A 22,892-nucleotide genomic window follows, 5' to 3' on the forward strand; every position below is an offset into this window, starting at 1 on the left:
GGAAATCATTGCAAGAAGATGTAGAGCATGACTGTTGCTCAGAGAGATCAGACTGCTCGAGCATGAACAATTACCAAACAATTCACAGTAGATCAGTCACTTCAAGCAAAGAACCTGTCTCTTTTAATTCAGTCCAAATGTGTCATCAGGCCTACACAATGATGTTTAGTGCATTTTGGGTTAAATAAATGTAAATGTATTAATGTAATGTGTTTGATCGCTCACCATTCCGCTTGTACTTTGCATGTACGGAGTCGTCTGAAGCTTCGTGCTTTAATCTTTTCTCACTGTTCATGCTAGAGGAAGATGACCGGAGTGAGCTTTGGGAACCGATGAATTTTCCTAATTGAGCATTGGCTTCTTGAACCTTGCGCTTCTCTTTCTTCAGCATGCTCACCAGAATACCTTAAAAGCTCAGGTTAAGAATCACTGGGAAAATGTTAACAGGAAGCAGATTTGTCATTGGTATTTTTTTTATCCTGCTCAGTGTTGTGGTGAATCCTGAGCCTAACCCAGGAAATGCTGGGATGAGAATACACCCTGGATTGGACACCAGTCCTGTCATAGACCAGATGATTTCAGTCATATCCACAAAAATACAATGTCCTCACCATCAAACAACCATAATGCTGTATCAGGTGCTTAACTGGAACGAAAACCAGCAGCAACACTGGACTTTTTGAGCCTCAGTCGGTCTTACATGGAATCATCTGAAAGATGAGAGTCTCCACAGAAACAGCAGCAAATGCTGTAAAAAGAGCCAAGGGGCAACTTTTTCATTTTTGTACCATAGAAGGAGATATTTAATCACAACTCTTATAGAAACCACTTGTTTTATGGCTTCCACATTCTTTTCTTATTTTTATCATGTGGGACACGACAGCATCTAGTTTAAGCTCCCTAAAAATGAAGCTGGTCAGCAAACACAAACTCATAATTCCCCATGTCTGTACGACAGCTTGCCTCTCACCGTTAAGATAAATGACTCAGTATTTTTAGGGCAGAAAACATTTTCATATGTCTTCTGTGGAAACAAAATACTGGGACAGTGAGGTCATCTGACCGCTTCTCTATTAAGTCAAACATGTTGCAGTAAGTTTACTGCAGTTTAGGCTTACATAAAACGTGTAAGAGTGCGTATTTTGATTATTTATTTATTTATTTATTTTGAAACCAGAAAATGTAAAAATAAAAATGTTAAAAAAATACAAAATAAAAACAAAAAAACCTAAACTAAATAAATAAATCTAAAATCTATACCAAATCTATAAATAAAATATACAAGTAAATAAAAGCGATATAATAATGATATAATAATCAGAACTTTTAGAAACATTGGACTTACTGGAAGTGATGATGTATTCCACATCCACTTACCCACTCACCTTCAAAAAGAACCGCCCTGCCATGTGCAACTACACAGCAGGTGGGCAAATGTCTTAAGTACAGTACTTTAAGTACAGTATATCCCTCAGCAAGCTCTGCATCCGGGTACAAGCAAGTCTCAGTGCCCTGCTGATACGTTCAGTTACTATGACTGCACCAGCAACCTGAAAAGTGATACCAGTGTCCTTCAAAATCCTGTCAAATAACTGCAGGAAACAGCTCTAAAAGGTTTGTAATGCTGTATTAGGACTTACTGCTGAGAACTTCACAACATACACAAGAGGTTAAATTTGTCTTGTCTCTACTTTCATTTAGCTTGTTGAAGTTGTTCCAGAAAGCGTGCATGATAATATCATAAAATCACAAAGAAGCAGACTGATGGTTTTATCATTCGGCTCGATGTGGCTGAAACCGATGCAGATGTTTTCGAATACTAGCATGTCATTTTGACAAGGCCATGCTATAGCAGCAGAGGATGAACTTCAGATTACCTCTCTCCCTCCAAAATACACAAATCTGAAATGTCAGCACGATAACCTGCTGTTTACTTTGGAGATAAACTTCCACCAACAGACGATCGAGTCGCCGTCTGAATTTTCCACCGTACGGAGGCAGACGCAACGACACAGGGCCATGCGGTTGACATGCTAATTTCCCCCAAAACCCCAAATATGTGAAATTTCACCCTTAAACAAGCAAAATTATGGTTAACTAGGTATAAGAACTTTCAACAGGAAGGAGATGTAATGTTGGAATTTTATGTAGCCCTGATTATTTACACATAAATCACACCACGTTATATTTTATAATTCATGGTTTAAATTCATGAAACTGTTTCCTATATTCCATTCATTATTCTCATGAAATACAGACATCCCATGGTGCCTTTTGAGGTCTTGCAGAAGGAGCATGGTTTGGCCAGTTTACAACAGCAAACGAAAGTCATTTTGAGGGGATTTTTATGCCGATCTTGTTCAAAATATTTACTATCGTCACCTAGACCATGTCAGAACCCGAGTCATTTATAACGCTCATGGAGAAACATTAATCTGCCATTCAATACACCCTTAAAACCAAAGGTCGAATCTGGCAACTCAAAGCGTTCTTCAATTTGTCCCTCTGGGGGGACCCTTAAACATAGCCAGAATGATCCAAATAAGCCTGAGGAACTCTTTTTCCTAAGAGTGTACCTTGCATTTTTACCTTGCACTTAGACATAATGACTGTGTGATGAATGGTAGACACTACGCAGTGGGAAACAAATGAAAGAAAATTCAGTGGCTCTGTTATTCTGTGCATTTATTTTTCTGGCATGGTTTGGGTCCACTTGTCCCTTTAGACTCAACACTCTTTAAAATAGATGTTCCTTGGGGTTCGATATAGAACTTTGGGCTTCTTTACTTGAACCTCTTCCCAAAAAAAAAAGTCTCTATCTAGAACCCTCGGAGAGCAATAAACCTTTTTATATTAGAACGTTTCTATAATTCAAAAAATGTGTAAGGTGCCATTGCTTTTCGTAATTTTTTCTCTATGTAGATAACACTGTGAGATTTTTTGAAACGACTTGTTTATGAATGACATATTTTAGAAATGATGAAATGCTTTTTAAATACTTGGCTGTTATCAATACTAGGTAAAATGTTTTCATAAACCAAAGTCGATGTACTTTACTGTCTTAATTTATATACATTAATATTAATAATAATAATAATAATAATAATAATAATAATAATAATAATAATAATAACGATAAGAAGAAGAAGAAGAAAACCCCCAAATGATCCAAAAAACATTTCACTTGGATTCAAAGAAGCCCACTGGGTTCATTTTGGGTTCTATATAAAGAACCATGTATGAAGCACATGATAGAACCATTTTAGGTTCTATATAGAACCATGTCTTTAAATAGTGACAGGTGATTGCAAATCTATATAAACTTATTCCTTCCCATCACCTTAATGATCACACATTTCCACCCAAATGGGAATGGATTGTTCAGGATAAACTCATCCACAGGGATTGAGGCCTGAGGGATTACAGGCATATGAAAATGTTATAAATCATCTTCTATGACCTTCACACTCACCAGACCTCAAGTTAATTAAATACCTATGAAGGACGGCTTAGATAGCACTTTCTACTGCCTGAGGGAATTTCTTTTAAAAGAATGGTGTTCATCCTTCCATCCTTTCTTTTCATTTACACCCGAATACACGTATCCAGCACATGCAAAGGGATGAACAGTACTCAAACCACACTCCACAGTGCTCTGTAATTTGAATGAAGGATACTGATCTCGTTGTCACGTTGGGTTAGCATGTCCTTCAGTTTGAGAAGCTCTCTGTTAGCTGGGATGTCTGGACTGTCTCTGATGTTTGATGATGGGAGAGGACTAAAATCACCAGCTCCATACTGAGCTCCATTTCCCATTCTCAGCTCCACTGGTGTCTCCCGCAGCCTCACCTGCAAACAGTAAAGAGCCTGTTAGCCTTATGTGTGACTTCATTTGACCTTTTTTTACTAAAAAAAAACAAAAATAGTGATAGTTAATATTGAGTTATCATATTATGATGATGATCAGTTATGATATTGCCTGATGTAGTATCAAGCACTAAATTGCCATAAATAGACAGACAGACAGAGAGGCAGACGGACAGATGGACTGACAGACCGATAGATAGATAGATAGATAGATAGATAGATAGATAGATAGATAGATAGATAGATAGATAGATAGATAGATAGATAGATAGATAGATGTGCATGTACAAGTCAGATGAAGTAAAGCACAAAAACAACAATGCAGGATCTAACAGTAGTTAAGCAGATCACATGCCATGTGAATGTTAAATGGTGACTTGTTCACTTGACACCAGTATGACAGAATGCTCAAATCTGACTGGTCACTGAGAATTTTTGTATGACATCAAGGCTTGGACAGTTGTTCTGGATGTAAAGTGAACTACAGGTTAACATTAATGTGCATTTTCCAATACATTGTTGTCTCTAAAGTAACAGTTCGTACACAGGGACTTGTAGGACATTTGCTTCACATAATTTAAGACTAACCAGTGGCGGGCCAAGCATTTCACACCTAGGCCTTCACCGGTGTCCTTCCTGAATTAATCAACCTCTATACCATCATTATGATGCCACGGCAATAGATACTAATCAACCGTTAAATAACAAAGCAGAAAAGAAATTAGGCTACAGTATTTCACACCTCACCAGGAATAGTCAATTTTATTACAGTCCGCCTTAAAAATGCATTTGTAAGGATGTCTGCGACCAAATCGATTTCTTCTCCTCTGTCAGCCATTGTGAGTTAAAATATATATATTTTATTTAGTTTGTGCGGTTCGCTGCCTCTGACTACTCCAATTATCCAATCAAAGGACGAGAAATCATCTGCTAGATGGCCCCAGTGACACCAACTCAAAATCTGATTGGTTAATGTAACAATTTCATTTTAAGCCATGCTTAAAATAAGTGCTGGCCCTGACAGTCCACCACTGAGACTAACAATAAACAGATTTAAAACGTAAAACCTTCGATAAATGAAATAAATTAAAAAGTAAAACCTCCATAAATCATTTTATTGAAAAGCAGAACTCATAATCATAGATGTCTGGCTAGAGAGAGAGAGAGAGAGAGAGAAGAAAGATGATAAGGGAATAACTGTTTATTGCAGCTATAACATAAGAGATAACAAGAATAGTGTCTCTCAGATATTCCACAACATTTAATCCATACATGGTTAAAATGCATTCAAATTCATTAATAAATTATTGGAATTGTTGGCAAATCGCTGTGGTCTAAGCACAAACACAATCCAGGGCATGCTGTTATACCAAAATAACACACTCCCTATAACAACACCATCTGTCGTGGGTTACTCATATTTTTATTCCTTTTGCAGTACATACAGTGATTCTAACTAGGAAATGTTCTCTCAAGCAACAGTTTTCAGAAAGACTTCCAAGTAGAACCCCTTCAGGAAACGATGAACCCTCAACTGTCCCCACGACATTACACATTCTACAACATGATTGTATTATACCATTATACCATATAAAGTAAGCACATATAGTGAATAGGGGGCCATTTGGGATGTCATGTAGTTGTGTACAAAGATGACCTAAAGTTATTTAGATCTGGGGTGGCCTGTGAAATGCAAAACAAGTAAAAATGTATAAATACATAAAAAACAAATATTTCTAAAAGAACGATGACACTGCCACATGATTTCTTTGCTTAAGAAACTGACATTTTTCACCTTTTGTATTTGATGTTAATACACAGTGTAGCACTACAGCTAATACTAGTGCCCCAGTTTCATCAGCTGAAAAAGCAAACTGTTATGTTTATTAATTTGCTCTTAAGTAAAGCAATCAATTTAATTGCTTTCCTGGCCGTTTGTAATAATTGAAAAGTAACTGATTGCCCATTATGTTTTTGTGCTACGAAAAAAGGATTACAAAATATCTCAAAGCACTCACTGAGTCTGGACAAACAATAGAAACACAGAGGGAATTCCTAATCACGGCTAGCGGAAGTGCCGAATCCCTCACGTCTGTATACATGTTCCTCGGTAACAAGGCTTAATCTTTTTTTAAAAGAAGGAACAAGAACCATAAAACACTTTTGGTAATGACTAGTCTTGGCTGTGACACGGGATATAAAAACACAGATCATCTCAACTTAGATGACCCATTTTTAGCATTCATTAAAAATGGAAACCGCTTGGCCCAGTGCCTTGCGCTTGGTCCGTAGCGAACGCAGACATGTCTAATTTAAACTGTGTAAGGGACGGTGTGGTCAGGGAAACGCAGACTTGAGCCAACCAGAGCGTTAATTAGAGTCTCAGCGGGTGTGCAAACATGCAGCTTTACCTGCCAGCTAGTGTTGTGTATTCTTGACTAACATTAAGAACCCAGAGAATGCTTTATGGGTACAGGCTTTTTCAGGAGAAAGGAGAATGGAGAATGTTCCTGTTTTTGGCTACGAAAGGAAATGTAGCAGGTAGCAAAACATCTTTGCTGGGAAGGTGCAGCTTTGGGGTGAGTGGAAACAGTAGAGAATGTGCTTATTTGCAAAAAAAAATTACCAATAGAAAGAAAGTGAGTCAGATCTGAGTGTAGTACTAGAGGGATCTGAAACTCAGACCTCAAGCATGTTATCCAAATTCTTCACCATTGTGAAATGAGAGGGAAAAATCTGCTGACCTTTACGGCAATGCTTCTCGAGTTTTAGTTTAAAACAGACTTCTGCTTCGAGTTTAAGTGTTTCAAATACTTAACTCCTCCCTTCTAATTGGTTGAGTAAACAATACACAAGTGCTAGAATGTGAAGTCCGGCGATGCGCAGTTTTCTGCCTTAAACTGGACATGTCGTGGATTTTAAGGCAGGGAAGAGATCCAGTGCAGCTGTAAGGTCACTGTAAGGATGAACTGATACTGAACGATATTCGCTTCATACATTCAGTTTCTGTTTGCTATTTCCAAAATGCCCCCAGAGACAGAAATCAAGGAGCGATAGACAGAACGGATTTTGGCAAAGTGGAAGTGAATAGATTTGAAATGTTTCTTTTTCTTCTGACAGAAAGAGAGAAAGAGAGAGAGAGAGAGAGAGAGAGAGAGGAAAAATGCTGGCAAAAAAATTGCCATTCCTCCATTAATTGAATGTCATTTTTTAAAACTTTGGAAAATAAGACTCAAACAAGTCACTGATATTTAGTTAAGGAACTGAAAGCTAGAGCATTAACCCAACAAAGAGATACAAAAAACGTGGAAAAGGCATACCTTTAAGAGAGAAAAACAGTGTCGGATTTTTCTCATATCTGGTCCTAGTTCTAGAGTCACTTCAGGGTCAGGATCATCAAGAAACACCTTAAGCTGGTCTTCAATCCTATTGCAAAACACACACACACACACCTTCCACTGACAAAATGATTACAATTTCTAAATTAAAATTTCTCTAAAAACAGTCATATATTCCAGTCCTCGTAAGGATATTTGGCTCAAAACAAGACCTAAGAACTAACAAGATACACAAAGGCAAACATGTTTCTACTCTGTGCACTAAATACAAACGTTTGCGGTCTGGGTGATTGATTTATCACTACATCCATCGAGTATCAGCCTAAAAACCTAAAACCCCTGTCACGAAAAGGGCTCTAAAACAAAATACACAAAACGAAAGGCTGCACGCTCCGTCTTCCCACCCTTTAACACGTAAGCTTAATCAGCCAACACGAATGTTTAGCTCCATGCTACAATATGTTTAAATTCTGCTTTGTGTAAAAGCAAAACTGTTTACTTTAGCCTGATCATGACTTCCACAGAGATGACCTGTTGATAAACTACTGCATGAAGCCCCTCCAAACAATAGCGTTTTGTGGCCTGGACAGAGCCACTGGAATCAAAGATGGCTGAGAGGCGAGACTGCACTGAACTCAGACACCAATGAGCTCCCTCCAGATTTCCACTCCAGCATGTCTCATGTCAATAGGAACAAAGTTTACACAAATGAAAACTTTAAACAAAAGCCCGTGCTTGGGATTCAGACTCCTGGAAGTCATCAAGTTCATTCAGCTGGAATCTGAATCCAATCCATCTTCACGTGGGGTGTTGGACTGAATAATGCCTGACTTCTGTGCCTATAGCTGTGTTTTTTGAAGGTAGTCTAAATATTCGGATTTTGTACAGTACTAGAACTATCCTAGGTAGTAAACACCCGGTGTGTCCAGACCGCTATTTTTCTGTTTCAGCAATCCTGTACACTTGGCCACTGGACAGCGCCACCTCATAAAGCAAATATCCATCATGACCGTCATCAAATCTATCTGCTGCTGGCACAACCGGCATAGTCAGGAGGACAAGTTAATGTGCGGTGTGATGGGGAAAACGGGAGCCATCATCAGCGAGGAGAGAGGAAACCTTTAAATCGAGGTACAGCCACAGGTAAAGACATCAGAGCGCTAGAAAGAGGTGAGGCAAGCATTTCTGAAGCCCACATGTTCCCGAACTCATGCCAGCACTTCTACCAGTCCAAGGAGTGGGAAGAATGTAATGGGGAATCAAGACTTTTGAGGGCGGGTTCCTGGCCAACGTAAGCACGCGACTGTTTTTCACAGTTCATTCTAGACACAGTATGTGTAGGAATTTAATCCCGACTTAAACTGCTGACACAAAAAGAAGAGTGAAAACAAGCGACGAAATGATGACATAACAAGCTAAAAAACATACCTGAAGCAGTAGGCCAGTATTTATTCTTACTATAGGATATTCAAAGCACCTTAAAAGTTCAGGTCAGTTTCTCTTCTTTAGAGCTTTTTAACCAATTGTCACAAAGAAGCATTACAGGAATATAAACATATCAGGATATAAACAGAATATAAGAATAGAATATAAAAACCAGACTCAAAGGGGAACTCTGATTTGGGTAACTGTAATGGTAAAATAATTTTCTTTATACTATGCAGTATAGTCAAGTGCTCCTGTGAAACCAGGAGCTTTTGTCACTTATAAAATCATCCTAATTTCTGATTACAATTTAGTTTTAACATGAAATCTTTTCAAAAAAATCTCACAATCTGTTCTCAGAATATTTTCATCCTGTGCACACGTCACGTCTGATTCATCTCCAATCTGACGCATGCTGCTAGTAAGTGACAGATGTTACATTAAGGCTGGGGTAATAACACTTGACATGTGACTGCATAGCTAGGACTAATGGTACAAATTCACTGCCCTTCTTCCCGATCTGTGCATTGATACAACCCTGTGGAAAGGATTTGCCTTTAATTGCTTGCTTTAATTCTTTTCTTTCTGACATTTGCAACAGTTTTGTGTTCATCTTTGAGGTCATGGACGTTTCCTTTGGCCTTGTAGCTTGTCACTTTTTCACTAATATGTACCATCAACAGTGTGGGTGTGTAATGAGACTGGGATCTTTCAGGACCCAATAGAAACATAATGAGAGCAGAGCAAAATCACTTTTCCAGCAAGAGTGATACTTTACTTCCTATGGCTGTTTATTTATGATATAGAAATACATACAGTATATGCCACCAAACTGAACCATCCTGGCTAAGGACAAGGAAGGAGTTCTTGGTGGGAAATTTCATTTCTTTTCATCTGTGGAGAAAACAAAAGTAATCTGCACAGTTTGCAAAGCCAGATTTTTTCCCCCATATTGACCTATCACTGAAACTAACTCTACAAGGCCTTATATCTATATTACAGAAGTGTGGTGAATAACGAAACCTGTAAGTAAGAAGGCTGCAATTAATCACAACAAACTGCGGGATCAATTATTGAATATTTACATTTGTAATAATCAGCCTAACTTTCAGGTTAGAAAGTAAGAAATACTTAGTTTTAAATTTTGCCATCATTCAATTGTGATAGTGTTATTTATATTACGATAAATTTTTTAAAAGCCTTAATGGTGTTGTTTTTATGGTTTAATGCTCATTTCCCGGTAAAGGCACAGCAGCAGGAACCTAGGATTTTATTATGATAGCAAAAAACTATCATAATAAAAAGTAAACTGGACATGATGTTCTACATTGTTAGTGGTTGCTTACTCAGATATCAAGTAGCTGAAATATCTAAATGATCATAAATATAGAAAACTGCTGATACTGCTGATAATCTTGCATTCACTCACTCACTCACCCACCCACCCACTCACTCATTTACTAACTCACCCACCCACCCACTCACTCACTCACTCATTTACTAACTCACTCACCCACCCACCCACTCACTCACTCATTTACTAACTCACCCACCCACTCACTCACTCATTTACTAACTCACTCACCCACCCACTCACTCACTCATTTACTAACTCACCCACCCACCCACTCACTCACTCATTTACTAACTCACCCACCCACCCACTCACTCACTCAATCACTCATTTACTAACTCACTCACCCACCCACTCACTCACTCATTTACTAACTCACTCACCCACCCACTCACTCATTTACTAACTCACCCACCCACCCACTCACTCACTCATTTACTAACTCACTCACCCACCCACTCACTCACTCATTTACTAACTTACCCACTCAATCACTCACTCACTCATTTACTAACTCACCCACCCATCCACTCACTCACTCATTTACTAACTCACTCACCCACCCACTCACTCACTCATTTACTAACTCACCCACCCACCCACTCACTCACTCATTTACTAACTCACCCACCCACCCACTCACTCACTCACTCATTTACTAACTCACTCACCCACCCACCCACTCACTCACTCATTTACTAACTCACCCACCCACCCACTCACTCATTTACTAACTCACCCACCCACCCACTCATTTACTAACTCACCCACCCACCCACTCACTCACTCATTTACTAACTCACTCACCCACCCACTCACTCACTCATTTACTAACTCACTCACCCACCCACTCACTCATTTACTAACTCACCCACCCACCCACTCACTCACTCATTTACTAACTCACTCACCCACCCACTCACTCACTCATTTACTAACTCACTCACCCACCCACTCACTCACTCATTTACTAACTCACTCACCCACCCACTCACTCACTCACTCATTTACTAACTCACCCACCCACCCACTCACTCACTCATTTACTAACTCACCCACCCACTCACTCACTCACTCACTCACTCATTTACTAACTCACTCACCCACCCACTCACTCACTCATTTACTAACTCACTCACCCACCCACTCAATCACTCACTCACTCATTTACTAACTCACTCACCCACCCACTCACTCACTCACTCACTCATTTACTAAGTCACTCACCCACCCACTCACTCACTCACTCATTTACTAACTCACTCACCCACCCACTCACTCACTCACTCACTCATTTACTAACTCACTCACCCACCCACTCACTCACTCACTCACTCATTTACTAACTCACTCACCCACCCACTCACTCACTCACTCATTTACTAACTCACTCACCCACCCACTCACTCACTCATTTACTAACTCACTCACCCACCCACTCAATCACTCACTCATTTACTAACTCACTCACCCACCCACTCACTCACTCATTTACTAACTCACTCACCCACCCACTCACTCACTCATTTACTAACTCGCCCACTCACTCACTCACTCACTCATTTACTAACTCACTCACCCACCCACTCACTCACTCACTCACTCACTCATTTACTAACTCACCCACCCACTCAATCACTCACTCACTCATTTACTAACTCACTCACCCACCCACTCACTCACTCACTCATTTACTAACTCACCCACCCACTCACTCACTCACTCATTTACTAACTCACTCACCCACCCACTCACTCACTCATTTACTAACTCACTCACCCACCCACTCAATCACTCACTCACTTACTAACTCACTCACCCACTCACTCACTCATTTACTAACTCACTCACCCACCCACTCAATCACTCACTCACTCATTTACTAACTCACTCACCCACCCACTCACTCACTCATTTACTAACTCACTCACCCACCCACTCACTCACTCACTCACTCATTTACTAACTCACTCACCCACCCACTCAATCACTCACTCATTTACTAACTCACCCACCCACTCAATCACTCACTCATTTACTAACTCACTCACCCACCCACTCACTCACTCACTCATTTACTAACTCACTCACCCACCCACTCACTCACTCACTCACTCATTTACTAACTCACTCACCCACCCACTCACTCACTCACTAACTCACTAACTCACCCACCCACTCACTCACTCATTTACTAACTCACTCACCCACCCACTCAATCACTCACTCACTCATTTACTAACTCACTCACCCACCCACTCAATCACTCACTCACTCATTTACTAACTCACTCACTCATTTACTAACTCACACCCACCCACTCACTCATTCACTCATTCATTCACTCATTTACTAACTCACTCACTCACTCACTCGTTCACTTCACTAATTTAGTCACTCATTTACTAACTCACTAACTCACTCACTCACTTATATACTAACTCATTTACTCACTCACTCATTTACTTATTCACTCACTCACTCGTTCACTTCTTCACTAATTTACTCACTCATTTACTAACTCACTAACTCACTCATTCACTCATATACTAACTCATTTACTCACTCACTCATTCACTTCTTCACTCATTTACTACCTCACTAACTCACTCATATACTAACTCATTTACTCACTCACTCATTCACTTCTTCACTCATTTACTCACTCATTTACTAAATCACTCACTCAATAACTCATTTACTCACTCACTCATTCAAACTCTTATTTATTCACTTACCCACTCATTTATTCACTCACTCATTTACTCACTCTCACACTCACTTCACTCATTCATTCACTCAAGTACTCAATCAGTCATTTACGTACTCACTCACCCACTCATTCAATCATCTACTTACTTACTCACTCACCCACTCACTTTTTTACTCACTCAAATGCTCACTCACTCAGGCACTCACTCACTCACTCACTCAGGCACTCACTCACTCACACTCCCTTCATCATAGTCATGATTGATGTGGTTTGATTGGTTATTTTTTATATTTTCAATAGCAGTAACCAGAAAATAATCATTAGAGTGACCCAGTGGAGGAGCAGCTGGAATTACCGCCTCACATTTCCAGAGTCCGTGAGCTTCGATTGATGTCTGCCTGGAGTTATCCTCATGACTGTATTGGTTTCCTTCCACATCCCGAAAAAAAATGCCAGTAGGTGGAATTGTCCCTAGACATGAATGTGGCAATCACCTGAGCTTATTTTCACAGCAGTATCATAGCAAAGGGTCTGAACACTTCTGTAAAGTAACATTTGAAATAACTGTACGAAGATGGATCCTTTTCTGCAGATACATGAGAATTGGATGAGAAAATGAATTTAAATGTAAGACTACTGCAACAAAATGATGAAAATGAACTATAGATACAGTCTCATTATCATGATTTAATGATGACTGACTAGAAATAACAACAAACACATCCCATCTCCTGGAACAGTTTTATCTCCATTAGCTTTTAGTGATAAACAGCCTTAAGGAGATCAAAGTTCCCTGCTGACCTGAGATGACTGTATCCAAGAACGCTGCTGCTCTGACCATTACACACATTTCCTCAGGCTCAGAATACACACACGCAGCGGCCGCTGGCCACATGAACCTGCTGAACTGCTGAATCTGACTTGCGGCATGTTACGGCTGCTAATTTTAATTTAAACCCACATGCCAAAATGGGTTACTGGAAGATAGTAAGCGTTAACTGAATTAAAAATAATGGCATATAAGTACAGCAGTCTTTCCAGTTTGGGAAAACATAAAGTCACATTGACTGTGAAGCGTTTAGATTAAGTCCTGTGTATGTAGAGAGAAAAGACCAGAAAGTTTCTCTTTTGGGATATTTACTATTTGAACTATCACTATCATTTTGGACTTCTTAATCATTAGATGGAAGACTGTCTTGATTTTGATTAAGTCTGTCAGTACCTCTGGATCTCCTCTTGAGTCAGCTCATCACTTCTTTGCTCTCCAGTCACCAGAGCTAGCTCCTCTTTTAAGCACTGGATCTCCTTCTTCAAACGAATGATCATCTGTAAAATGATAAAGAGCTTCATCATGTGGTCCACTGTCATTCAATTCTGTATTAGTAATCAGCACGGTTTGTGTGTCCTTTAAAATAACTTCCATCCATCCAAACATTTATCCATTGATCCACCCATCTATCCATCCGACCACCAAAGCAGGCACCCACCCACCCATCCATCCAACCACCAAAACAGCCACCTATCCATCGAACCACCAAACCAGTCACCCACCCATCCATCCACCGATCCATCCATACATCCAACCAACCATCCATGCACCCATGCACCTCCATCCATCCATCCACCCCCTCCCACCCATCCATCCATCCATCCTTCCATCCATCCATCCATCCATCCATCCATACACACATACATACAGAAATTAAGCACAAAATTGTCTAAAATATCTTTCTATGCTCTAGAATTAAGGTCTTCACCAGAACTGAGGCACCCAAACCATGACAGTGCTCTCTGTGCTTAAAGCAAAGTCCATAAAGACATGGTTTGCTAAAGTTGGAGTGGAAGAACTTGAGTAGCCTACACAGAACAGTGACTGACCTCAACCCCACTGAACACCTTTGGGATGAAATGGAATGCCAACTGTGTGCCAGGCCTTCATGCTAATGCTCATCTTCTGGCTGAATGACCACAAGTTCTCAGAGACATGCTCCAAAATCTAGTGGGAAGCTTTTAGAATAGTGTTCAACAAGAATGCAGAGAATAATGGTGAAGTGTCCCGATATTTGGCCATATTGTGTAGTAACAACAGCCCTACATTTTAAAAAATGATAGTTCCTCCCTAACATAATAAGCATAATGCATGGTAATTGCAAGCAACCAACCACCAGCTTTTCTACCTGTTTTTGGGACAGACAGTAGGCTAAACCAGCACCAGACCAACACAAACCAGTACAAACCAGCTTAGGACAGCATTGGAATAATGTTGGTGTAAGCTGTTTTCCCAGCAGGGAGACAATTCATTACTTAAGGATCAAGAAATATATACCTAGGGGATGGACTGTGCCATTATTAAAGGCTTTGTCTAGTCTCTGAAAATAAAACAGGTCATGCTAGGTCATTTTTGTTTATTCAAAGAAAAAACTGATTTACTAAATGATCGCTTGTATAAAAACACATGCAAGCTTGTGAACATCGCCACAATTTCTTTAAAGTGCTTAAAATCACTTTGTAAATAAATATGACCAAAGGGCAGGTATTAAATTCACTTTAATTGTGGACAGAATTTATCAGACCTACCTCAAAATTTGATTTAAAAAAAGACCCTATACTACATTAACACATATTGTACATTTTCTTTGCAGTAATAACAAAGTCTCAAATCATCTCCAAACAACCAAAGACCTCATGCCCAAGCTATACACAGCTTGGTGACAAGTATCCAGCCAGAAGTCTAGTGGTGAATGATGGATCTCCAGATAATACAGAAACCCCATAGTGCTACATTCACATGAAACAAACATTTTCACTTGGAAATTTACTTTAGCTAAGAACCTAAACCTTTCATTCTAATCTTAGCTGGACTTCACATAGCCACCCAAAGAAAGGACAAGAAAATTAAAGTATTCATCGACACACTACCAGGTCTTATCCAGACAGCCTTTCTGAAACAGGGTCAAAAGGTCATCTAAGGTATGACCCCACTACAGCTTATGGCTTGCTTTCATCGTAAACATCCCAGAAGGATAAAGCTAAATCTATGGGGTTCCCAAGCTAGGGTCCCAGGTCATCCATCCAGACATCTTCTTTACTTTGATCATGGATGGCCATGGCTGGCGATCGAAAGTCTCCTGGGTTCTGCAGACCGAACTTGATACTCTGTGTGTGTTTTGGAGGCTAAACAGGGAAAAGCCCCTGCTGACAGGGGAGCCAAGAGTCATTACTATAAATGGAATAGTGGCCAGCATCAGTGGCGTCAGTAGATGGGGTGCTCACATTTTCTTGTATTTACATTTTTCATTTTTCAAGTCCTTAAACGTTTCCACTTCCTTGTGCTACCACATCTGAAGCATCTGCATAAACAAACAGTGCAAGATGACACAGACTGAAACTGTTTCAAAGTAGATGGAGAAATTCTGGTGAGAGAAACAACTATATGCTAGCATCTAGACAATTCTTGCCACAAAGGTGAGAAAGGTTAATGGTCACAGATTGTCAAACTACATAAATTTAGTGGTATACAGAAGACAAGCACGCCCACCCACTTTTCCAGAGTCAGTCATTTAAATGTACATTTTGAGTTGATCATGGTCAATCCCAAAGCAACTGGCTCTTCTATGTTCCACTACCGCAGCTGTGTGTGTTGCTCAGTGGTTTTGAGGACTTTTAATGGTCACGTCTCTGGGTGTCTGGCTCTGCCCGAACCCAAAAACTACACGGCGGCAACCAGCGTGCATCACGCCCTGAGGCTGATGCAAGATGAGGCTATGGGTCCAGTGAGCCAGAAGTTTTATTCTGGACTGTGAAACCACGCAGGAACCACAGGAGCAGCATCAGCTCCAAGCGTCTGAGAATAAACTAGCGGTGCACACAGAGCGAGGCGCTGCGTACGACAAATTACATCAATATCTATACAAAAAGGACTGTGGAAGATTCTGATTTCATGGTCTTCATTTTCAGAAATGAAATGGCCGACTTGATTTATAGGTTTGTTTAGTTCTCTGTTGTAGATTTAAAGACAGTCAATTAAATAAATGAGGTTAGGCAAACAGGATTAAGGGCAGAAAAGATATCATTTATGCTTCTGGCATGTGTAAGCTCTCTTTTGAATAGTAATAATAAAATATCTAGGGATCATTAGGTAAAAATAAATTCACTGGCTGTCTGGTTATGTCAAAATGTCTGCACAAATCTAATTGTTCTGGTTCTTCGGGGCTTTGAAGATTCATGATCCTCTGCTGGAAAGGATCAAGAAGGATCAGTAAGTGCTTAGAGAGCACTGATCCATGTATTGACTACTTGAGGAGATGTAGGTTTATGGCTAAGATCAGTGAAAGGCAGCAGACCATGAAAAAGAGCAGCTGCTCATGTGTGCTTTACTTCAGTATAAATAACAGTGAAGCATGACGCTCTTATAGGCAGTAAAGGTAAACGGAGGAAAAGTAGATCCGTCAATCATAAGATGTCTTACTGGAAAATCTATTGTCTGTTCATTCCTGAATTTGCATCCTTCGTTTTAGCTACATGGCTGTTTTATGATGAGTGAGTGACTGGGTTGTAGGCTTATGAGTCAAACGATAGCTGCAGGATATGAGCCGTGCCTCCATCTCTCCCATGCAGACACCGGTTCAATTAACAGGAACCGCAGACTCTCTTAAAAATACCTCTCTAGGGTTTGAAACTGGGCAGCCAAGTTCTAAAAGCCTTAGTAATGGAAAAGAAGTAGGAGAAAGATGGCTGTTCAGAGCAGAGGTGATTACACAGTCATAGGTGAGAGAGGTATACTCTTGTCAATATGTCTTCATGTGGAAACTTTCAAAGAAAGTCTCTATGCTGAGCTGGATAACAATCCCCCCAAATCAGATCTAAAGCAAAAAAGATTGGGACTGTACATTTTCCTGCTGTAACCTCCCCACAAAATGTTCCATAAGAAAAGATTCAATAGTTTTCATCCAGTGAAAACAAATCAGGAGCGTTCACTCGTTGCAGAATGTTTACTTTCGCTCTCACTGGAGTCAACAGTCACACTCAGGAGATGATGGATGAGATGCAGGCAGGCTAGGGAAGCCCACTGTATCCCTAAACATAGCCAGCGTTTAGAGATCAGCTTCATGCTAATTTGGAGAACCACACGAGCCAAGTGGGTTTGAAGTTACATCACGGCTGTTCTTTTGGTTTTGAAAATATCTGGTTGTCTAAAGAATATTATATCTGCTTAATAAGCAGCTGTTTACCATTTAAACCAGCATCAACAAGAAGCTGTCTTTGCTATATGGTGGTTTCCTGTTATTTAGTATGTGTACCTGAGGTACAATCAGTGAGGCACAGTACCAGTGAGTGAAATGCCATAACAAAATTTCTAGGTTCTTTCAAAATATGATGCAAGCTGTAGTTTTTCCACATTTTCTCTATGTGCAGACTTGCAGCTAGTCATGGTGAGGACATAGTGGTATGATGACCATATAAGCACAAGGAGAAGAAGACTCCACCCTCAGAGCCAAGCTCTGTCTAATTGCCAGTTTGTAAATTGTAACAAGATTAATTTTCAGGCAAATGTTAGGTGACGCAGTGAACATGACAGCAACGAAACAATGTGTAAATGTACAGGCATTTAGACTCACCAGTGATGGGTCCAGCTCCTCATTGAGGAGAGCTTCATTTTTTATCATGGCCACTCTCTGGGCAAAACGGCAGGTCGAAATTGATTCCTGTAAAAGAGCCACAGATTAACACAAGAGATTTAAAATGAACACAGGTTATTATGGTACATTACATCGTTTACTATCCATTTTATCAAGGCATTTACTGTATAGGTCAGTTTGTAGCTATATAATTACTGACTGCAGATCATTTTCTTTTAAGAGTGGTTTGTTAGCTGGCCTTTGACCCCAAACATTGATGGAAAGAGACCACCATAAGACCACAGCTGCTCAGAAAGTATTTGGGTGACAGACTATTCTCAGCACTAATGGACCCTGCCCTGGTTCATATTTGGGTCATATAAGCTTATGGATCTCAACCAGACCTGCTTGTTCACACTTGTCTATTATACCTGAACACTTAGAGACTGTAGCATATATCCTGGTGCATACTTTATTTTAATCAAACCCAGTAGTGATACTGACATGTATTAGTCATTAACTGTAAGTACTTGGGGTCAACAATCCAGAGTAATGGAGAGTGCGGGAAAGAGGTAAAGAAGCGAGTGCAGGCAGGTTGGAATGGATGGAGAAAGGTGTTGGGAGTTCTGTGTGATAGAAAAATATCAGCTAGAATCAAGGGGAAGGTGTACAAGACAGTGGTGAGACCGGCCATGCTGTATGGTTTGGAGACAGTGTCACTGAGGAAGAGACAGGAGCCAGCGCTGGAGGTAGCAGAGCTAAAGATGTTGAGGTTCTCATTGGGAGTGACAAGGTTGGACAGGATTAGGAATGAGTACATCAGAGGGACAGCTCATGTTGGATGTTTGGGGAACAAAGTTAGGGAGGCCAGATTAAGATGGTTTGGACATGTTCAGAGGAGGGAGAGTGAGTATATTGGTAGGAGAATGTTGGACATGGAGCTACCAGGCAGGAGGCAAAGAGGAAGGCCAAAGAGGAGGTATATGGATGTAATAAATGAGGATATGAAGCTAGTGGGTGCAAGTGTTGAGGATGCAGAAGATAGGGATAGGTGGAGAGAGATGGTTTGCTGTAGCCACCCCTGAAGGGAAAAGCCGAAAGAAGAAACTGTCAGAAGAAAGTCAGTAACTGTAAAGATACAAAGTGCATCTATAATGTAGATGACAAAGAGTAGTGTAGATAGATGGTATGCATTCATTAACCATTTAAACCAGCAAACTGGTGTTCCCTTCCTTTGCTGGAATGGAAATCGACTCATCAGACATTATCGATTAGTAGAAACAAATGAATGATTTTAATATTTTATATTTATACTGATATAAAATTAGTCAGGACTTTGTTGGCTTTCAGTGGATATCTATTGGATAACCTTACATAGAATTATATTGGTTGAAAATAATGGCTTCCAATTTCAGATGCTTATTAAAAAGCACTTGGAACATCTCAGAAAGTAGACATTGGTTTGATTTACTGAGTTTACTTTGAGGATATAAACAAACTTTCCTATGAAATTATTGCCCCCAAGTAGGCTAGTTAAAAATAGAAATATTCTTCCTTAAAATTCCCAATGGGTATTTTCATATGAGCCATTAAAACGAGTTAACAAACTTTGAACTCAAACAATGAATAAAGAATCGTCTGCCCAGTCATATTCACATGCTTCTACTAGACATTCAGAACAACCGAGATGGCTGAACCCATTACAGACATGCTTACTTCGTCTATCAAATCAGTTCCCTCTTATAAATTTGGACCACCAAGAGATTCTAGAGACGCTGCAGTATTTGCAGTTATAATGAGCTCGAAGTAATAAAAAAAAACAGTGACTTAGCGAGATGGTGTTAAGTGTCACAAAGCCTTACATCAACATTCCTCGTCTCCACTGACACCATGGCGATCATGGTGGTCATGCAGTTGCCTCCCAGACTGTCTCTGAGCACAGAGGTCATCATGGAGTTTCGGTAAGGAATGTGAGAGCGATTCTTCTCTGACAGAGCTGTGATGACCTGTAATAAAGTCATTAATGCAGACATCACTGTAGGCAGTGTCTATTTTCAGCACACCATTACCTTTAATTAATTAATTCTCTATTTGGGCTAAAGGGTCCATGTAAATTTCCCTGTTCATTTTTCCCTGTTTAAATATCATTTCTAGGGTATATGACTCTATTTAATATTCCAGTGAGTTAATAAATCCTAAGACATTATAGTGGGCCATAAATCAGAAAATGCTACACAATAGCTAATTAAGAAACATAACCACATATTTGGAAGCATGACCAAATTAACTGGAATGGTCATTATTCGTATCACATGCTTGTTACTGATTGGCTAGAGAGAAAACTTAGCTCTGTAGGATATATGAGCAGAAATGAATCTAGCAATTATTTTATTTACGCATATTCTTAATCAAGGGATTTCAAATGATGATATTTTAGTTAACATGAGTATGAGAATGATGAAAACTCACCCAAAAGGGAGGCTGGTTATATAAAGGAATGGATAATTTTTCAGGGTAATAACATAAAATTCACAGATCATTTTTCTAAGCTAAAAATATAACACTCATTTCTGTTTGGATGTGCTGTTGTGTTTTTGGTTCTCTAGTTGTCTCTGATTTGCTGTTGTGATTTTGGGATTGAGGAGTTTCACACAAACAAGAAATTCTACATGAAAGCATTAGGAACACAGCAGCATGCTGTCTGACCTGCTCAAGGTAGTGCAGAGACAGGTTGATGTACTTGGCCTCAGTGAGAATCTGGCCTCCCACACCAGTCTTTCCCACTCTCTCAGAACCAGCCAGGTCCACTAGGTGCAACTTGGAGCGGCGTAATGTGGCTGATCCTGGTTCACGGCTGCACAGGTGAATGGTGAAGATGCAGTGAGAGCGTGTGGAGGCCTGATTCATTGGAGTCTAAAAGAAGTCAGGTAGAAAACAAACATTCCAGGTGAGAAGAAAAGCATGGCACTAAACACATATATGTGAAGCGTGAACAAGGCTTTGTGTAGGATGTGCAGTAGATAAAGCCATCAGTAATTCAGTTATAGCGTAGGGATTTTGCATTTTTTATGTAGTGGTGCTCTGAGACAGATTGGCATCCCATCCAGGTTGTTTTCCAGCTTTGGCCCCTATCCTTTCTAACATGTGGCCCTTGTTCTGGGTTCAACAGCTGTGTTACTGGAAGTGATTGCTGCTAATTTCGTATGCTTAATTACTTAATTTTCCCTCTTTTGTCCTGTCTCACGATTGATTCATCAAGAAGGGAACTGAAATCCATGCTGACAGCTACCTAAAGTCAAAGTCCAGCTAAGCAGAAACAGAAAAGTTGGACAAGATCATATTTTCATTTCCACTAAGTGGAGCTCGGAGGAAAGGAAGCTCAGATATCAGCTTATCAGAAGATAACTGTGCGAGTTGAGAGTGAGTGAGAGAGACAAGCAAAGTTAATGAGGTGCCTCAAATATTTCAAAAAAACAAAAAACACAGAACCATGTGTGAGGTTCCTTACATCATTCCCAGATTAGAACCGATAGGCAACATGTGTGACTAATGACTGGTAAACTATAGTAATCTGAATGAGGTTCTTTCACTAGAGCCAAAAATAACCAGGTCAGGTCAGGCCAAACCACAGAGACAGCAGCCTGGTTCTGCGCCAACTCGACAGGATCTTTTCTGCAATGAGTAAAAGATGAGAGACTGTGCGTAGCCTCAAATGACACATTAAAGCAAAGGGAAACCCCACAGCTAAATTAGATAAAGGCCTGCAGTATTTACAGTGTGATGACACACAGGACCCTGCTGATGCAGTGCGTGCTTAACGACATGCTCACAAGACTTTCAAGAACTCATCTCCATTGATTCAATGCCTTGTTGAGTTCTACGGAGTTGGTGATTCAAGCCAGACGCTTCAGATATCTTCATACATTTGTCTCAATTTAAGTTTCACTTACATTATGTACGACTGGCTTAGTGAATATTATGGATATGTGAATGTGAATATGGTAAATGTTAGTGAAAGATATAGGCTAAACAAGGAAAGAAAACAATTTGTCCAAGTAAAATATAATTTCCAGTAAACACTGGATGAAAATTATTACGATAGTCTTATATATGTTTAATATTGTCCCCAGTAGTCTCTATTTTTGAACCAACTTGATACCCAACTGGCAGCACGGTGGCTTAGTGGTTAGCACTGTTGCCTCACAGCAAGAAGGCCCTGAGTTCGAACAGTCAGGGGTCTTTTGTGTGGAGTTTGCATGTTTACTCTGGGTACTCCGGTTTCCTCCCACAGTCCAAAAACATGTACATTAGGTTGATTGGCAATTCTAAATTGCCCGTGAGTGTGTGTGGTTGTTCGTCTATATGTGTGGCCCTGCAAAGGACTGGCTACCTGTCCAGGGTGTACCCCTGCCTTTCGCCCAATGTGCGCTGGGACAGGCTCCAGCAGATCCCTGTGATCCTGTGTAATTAGGAATAAAGCGGGTATAGACAATGGATGGATGGATGATACCCAACTACAATAAATTTGGGGGTTTGGTCTAAGAATTCATGCACACAGACCCATTATTTAAAGTATA

The 22,892-nt window shown here is 40.0% G+C and overlaps 1 protein-coding gene across 1 annotated transcript in view; it reads right to left on the reverse strand.

Annotated features, from left to right (window-relative positions):
- The window catches only part of kif6 (kinesin family member 6), a 101,903-nt gene that overhangs the window by 54,858 nt on the left and 24,153 nt on the right, over positions 1–22,892 (reverse strand). Inside the window, exons 7-13 of the mRNA XM_058398870.1 lie at positions 21,022–21,228; positions 20,178–20,321; positions 18,316–18,402; positions 13,920–14,023; positions 7,188–7,293; positions 3,678–3,849; positions 226–405 (exon numbers count right to left, since the gene is read on the reverse strand). Of these exons, the coding sequence (XP_058254853.1) occupies positions 226–405; positions 3,678–3,849; positions 7,188–7,293; positions 13,920–14,023; positions 18,316–18,402; positions 20,178–20,321; positions 21,022–21,228 (1,000 nt within the window). The remainder of the gene's footprint in view (positions 1–225; positions 406–3,677; positions 3,850–7,187; positions 7,294–13,919; positions 14,024–18,315; positions 18,403–20,177; positions 20,322–21,021; positions 21,229–22,892) is intronic.

Source organism: Hemibagrus wyckioides, linkage group LG09 (genome assembly GCF_019097595.1).
Source record: "Hemibagrus wyckioides isolate EC202008001 linkage group LG09, SWU_Hwy_1.0, whole genome shotgun sequence".
Classification (NCBI taxonomy): domain Eukaryota; kingdom Metazoa; phylum Chordata; class Actinopteri; order Siluriformes; family Bagridae; genus Hemibagrus; species Hemibagrus wyckioides.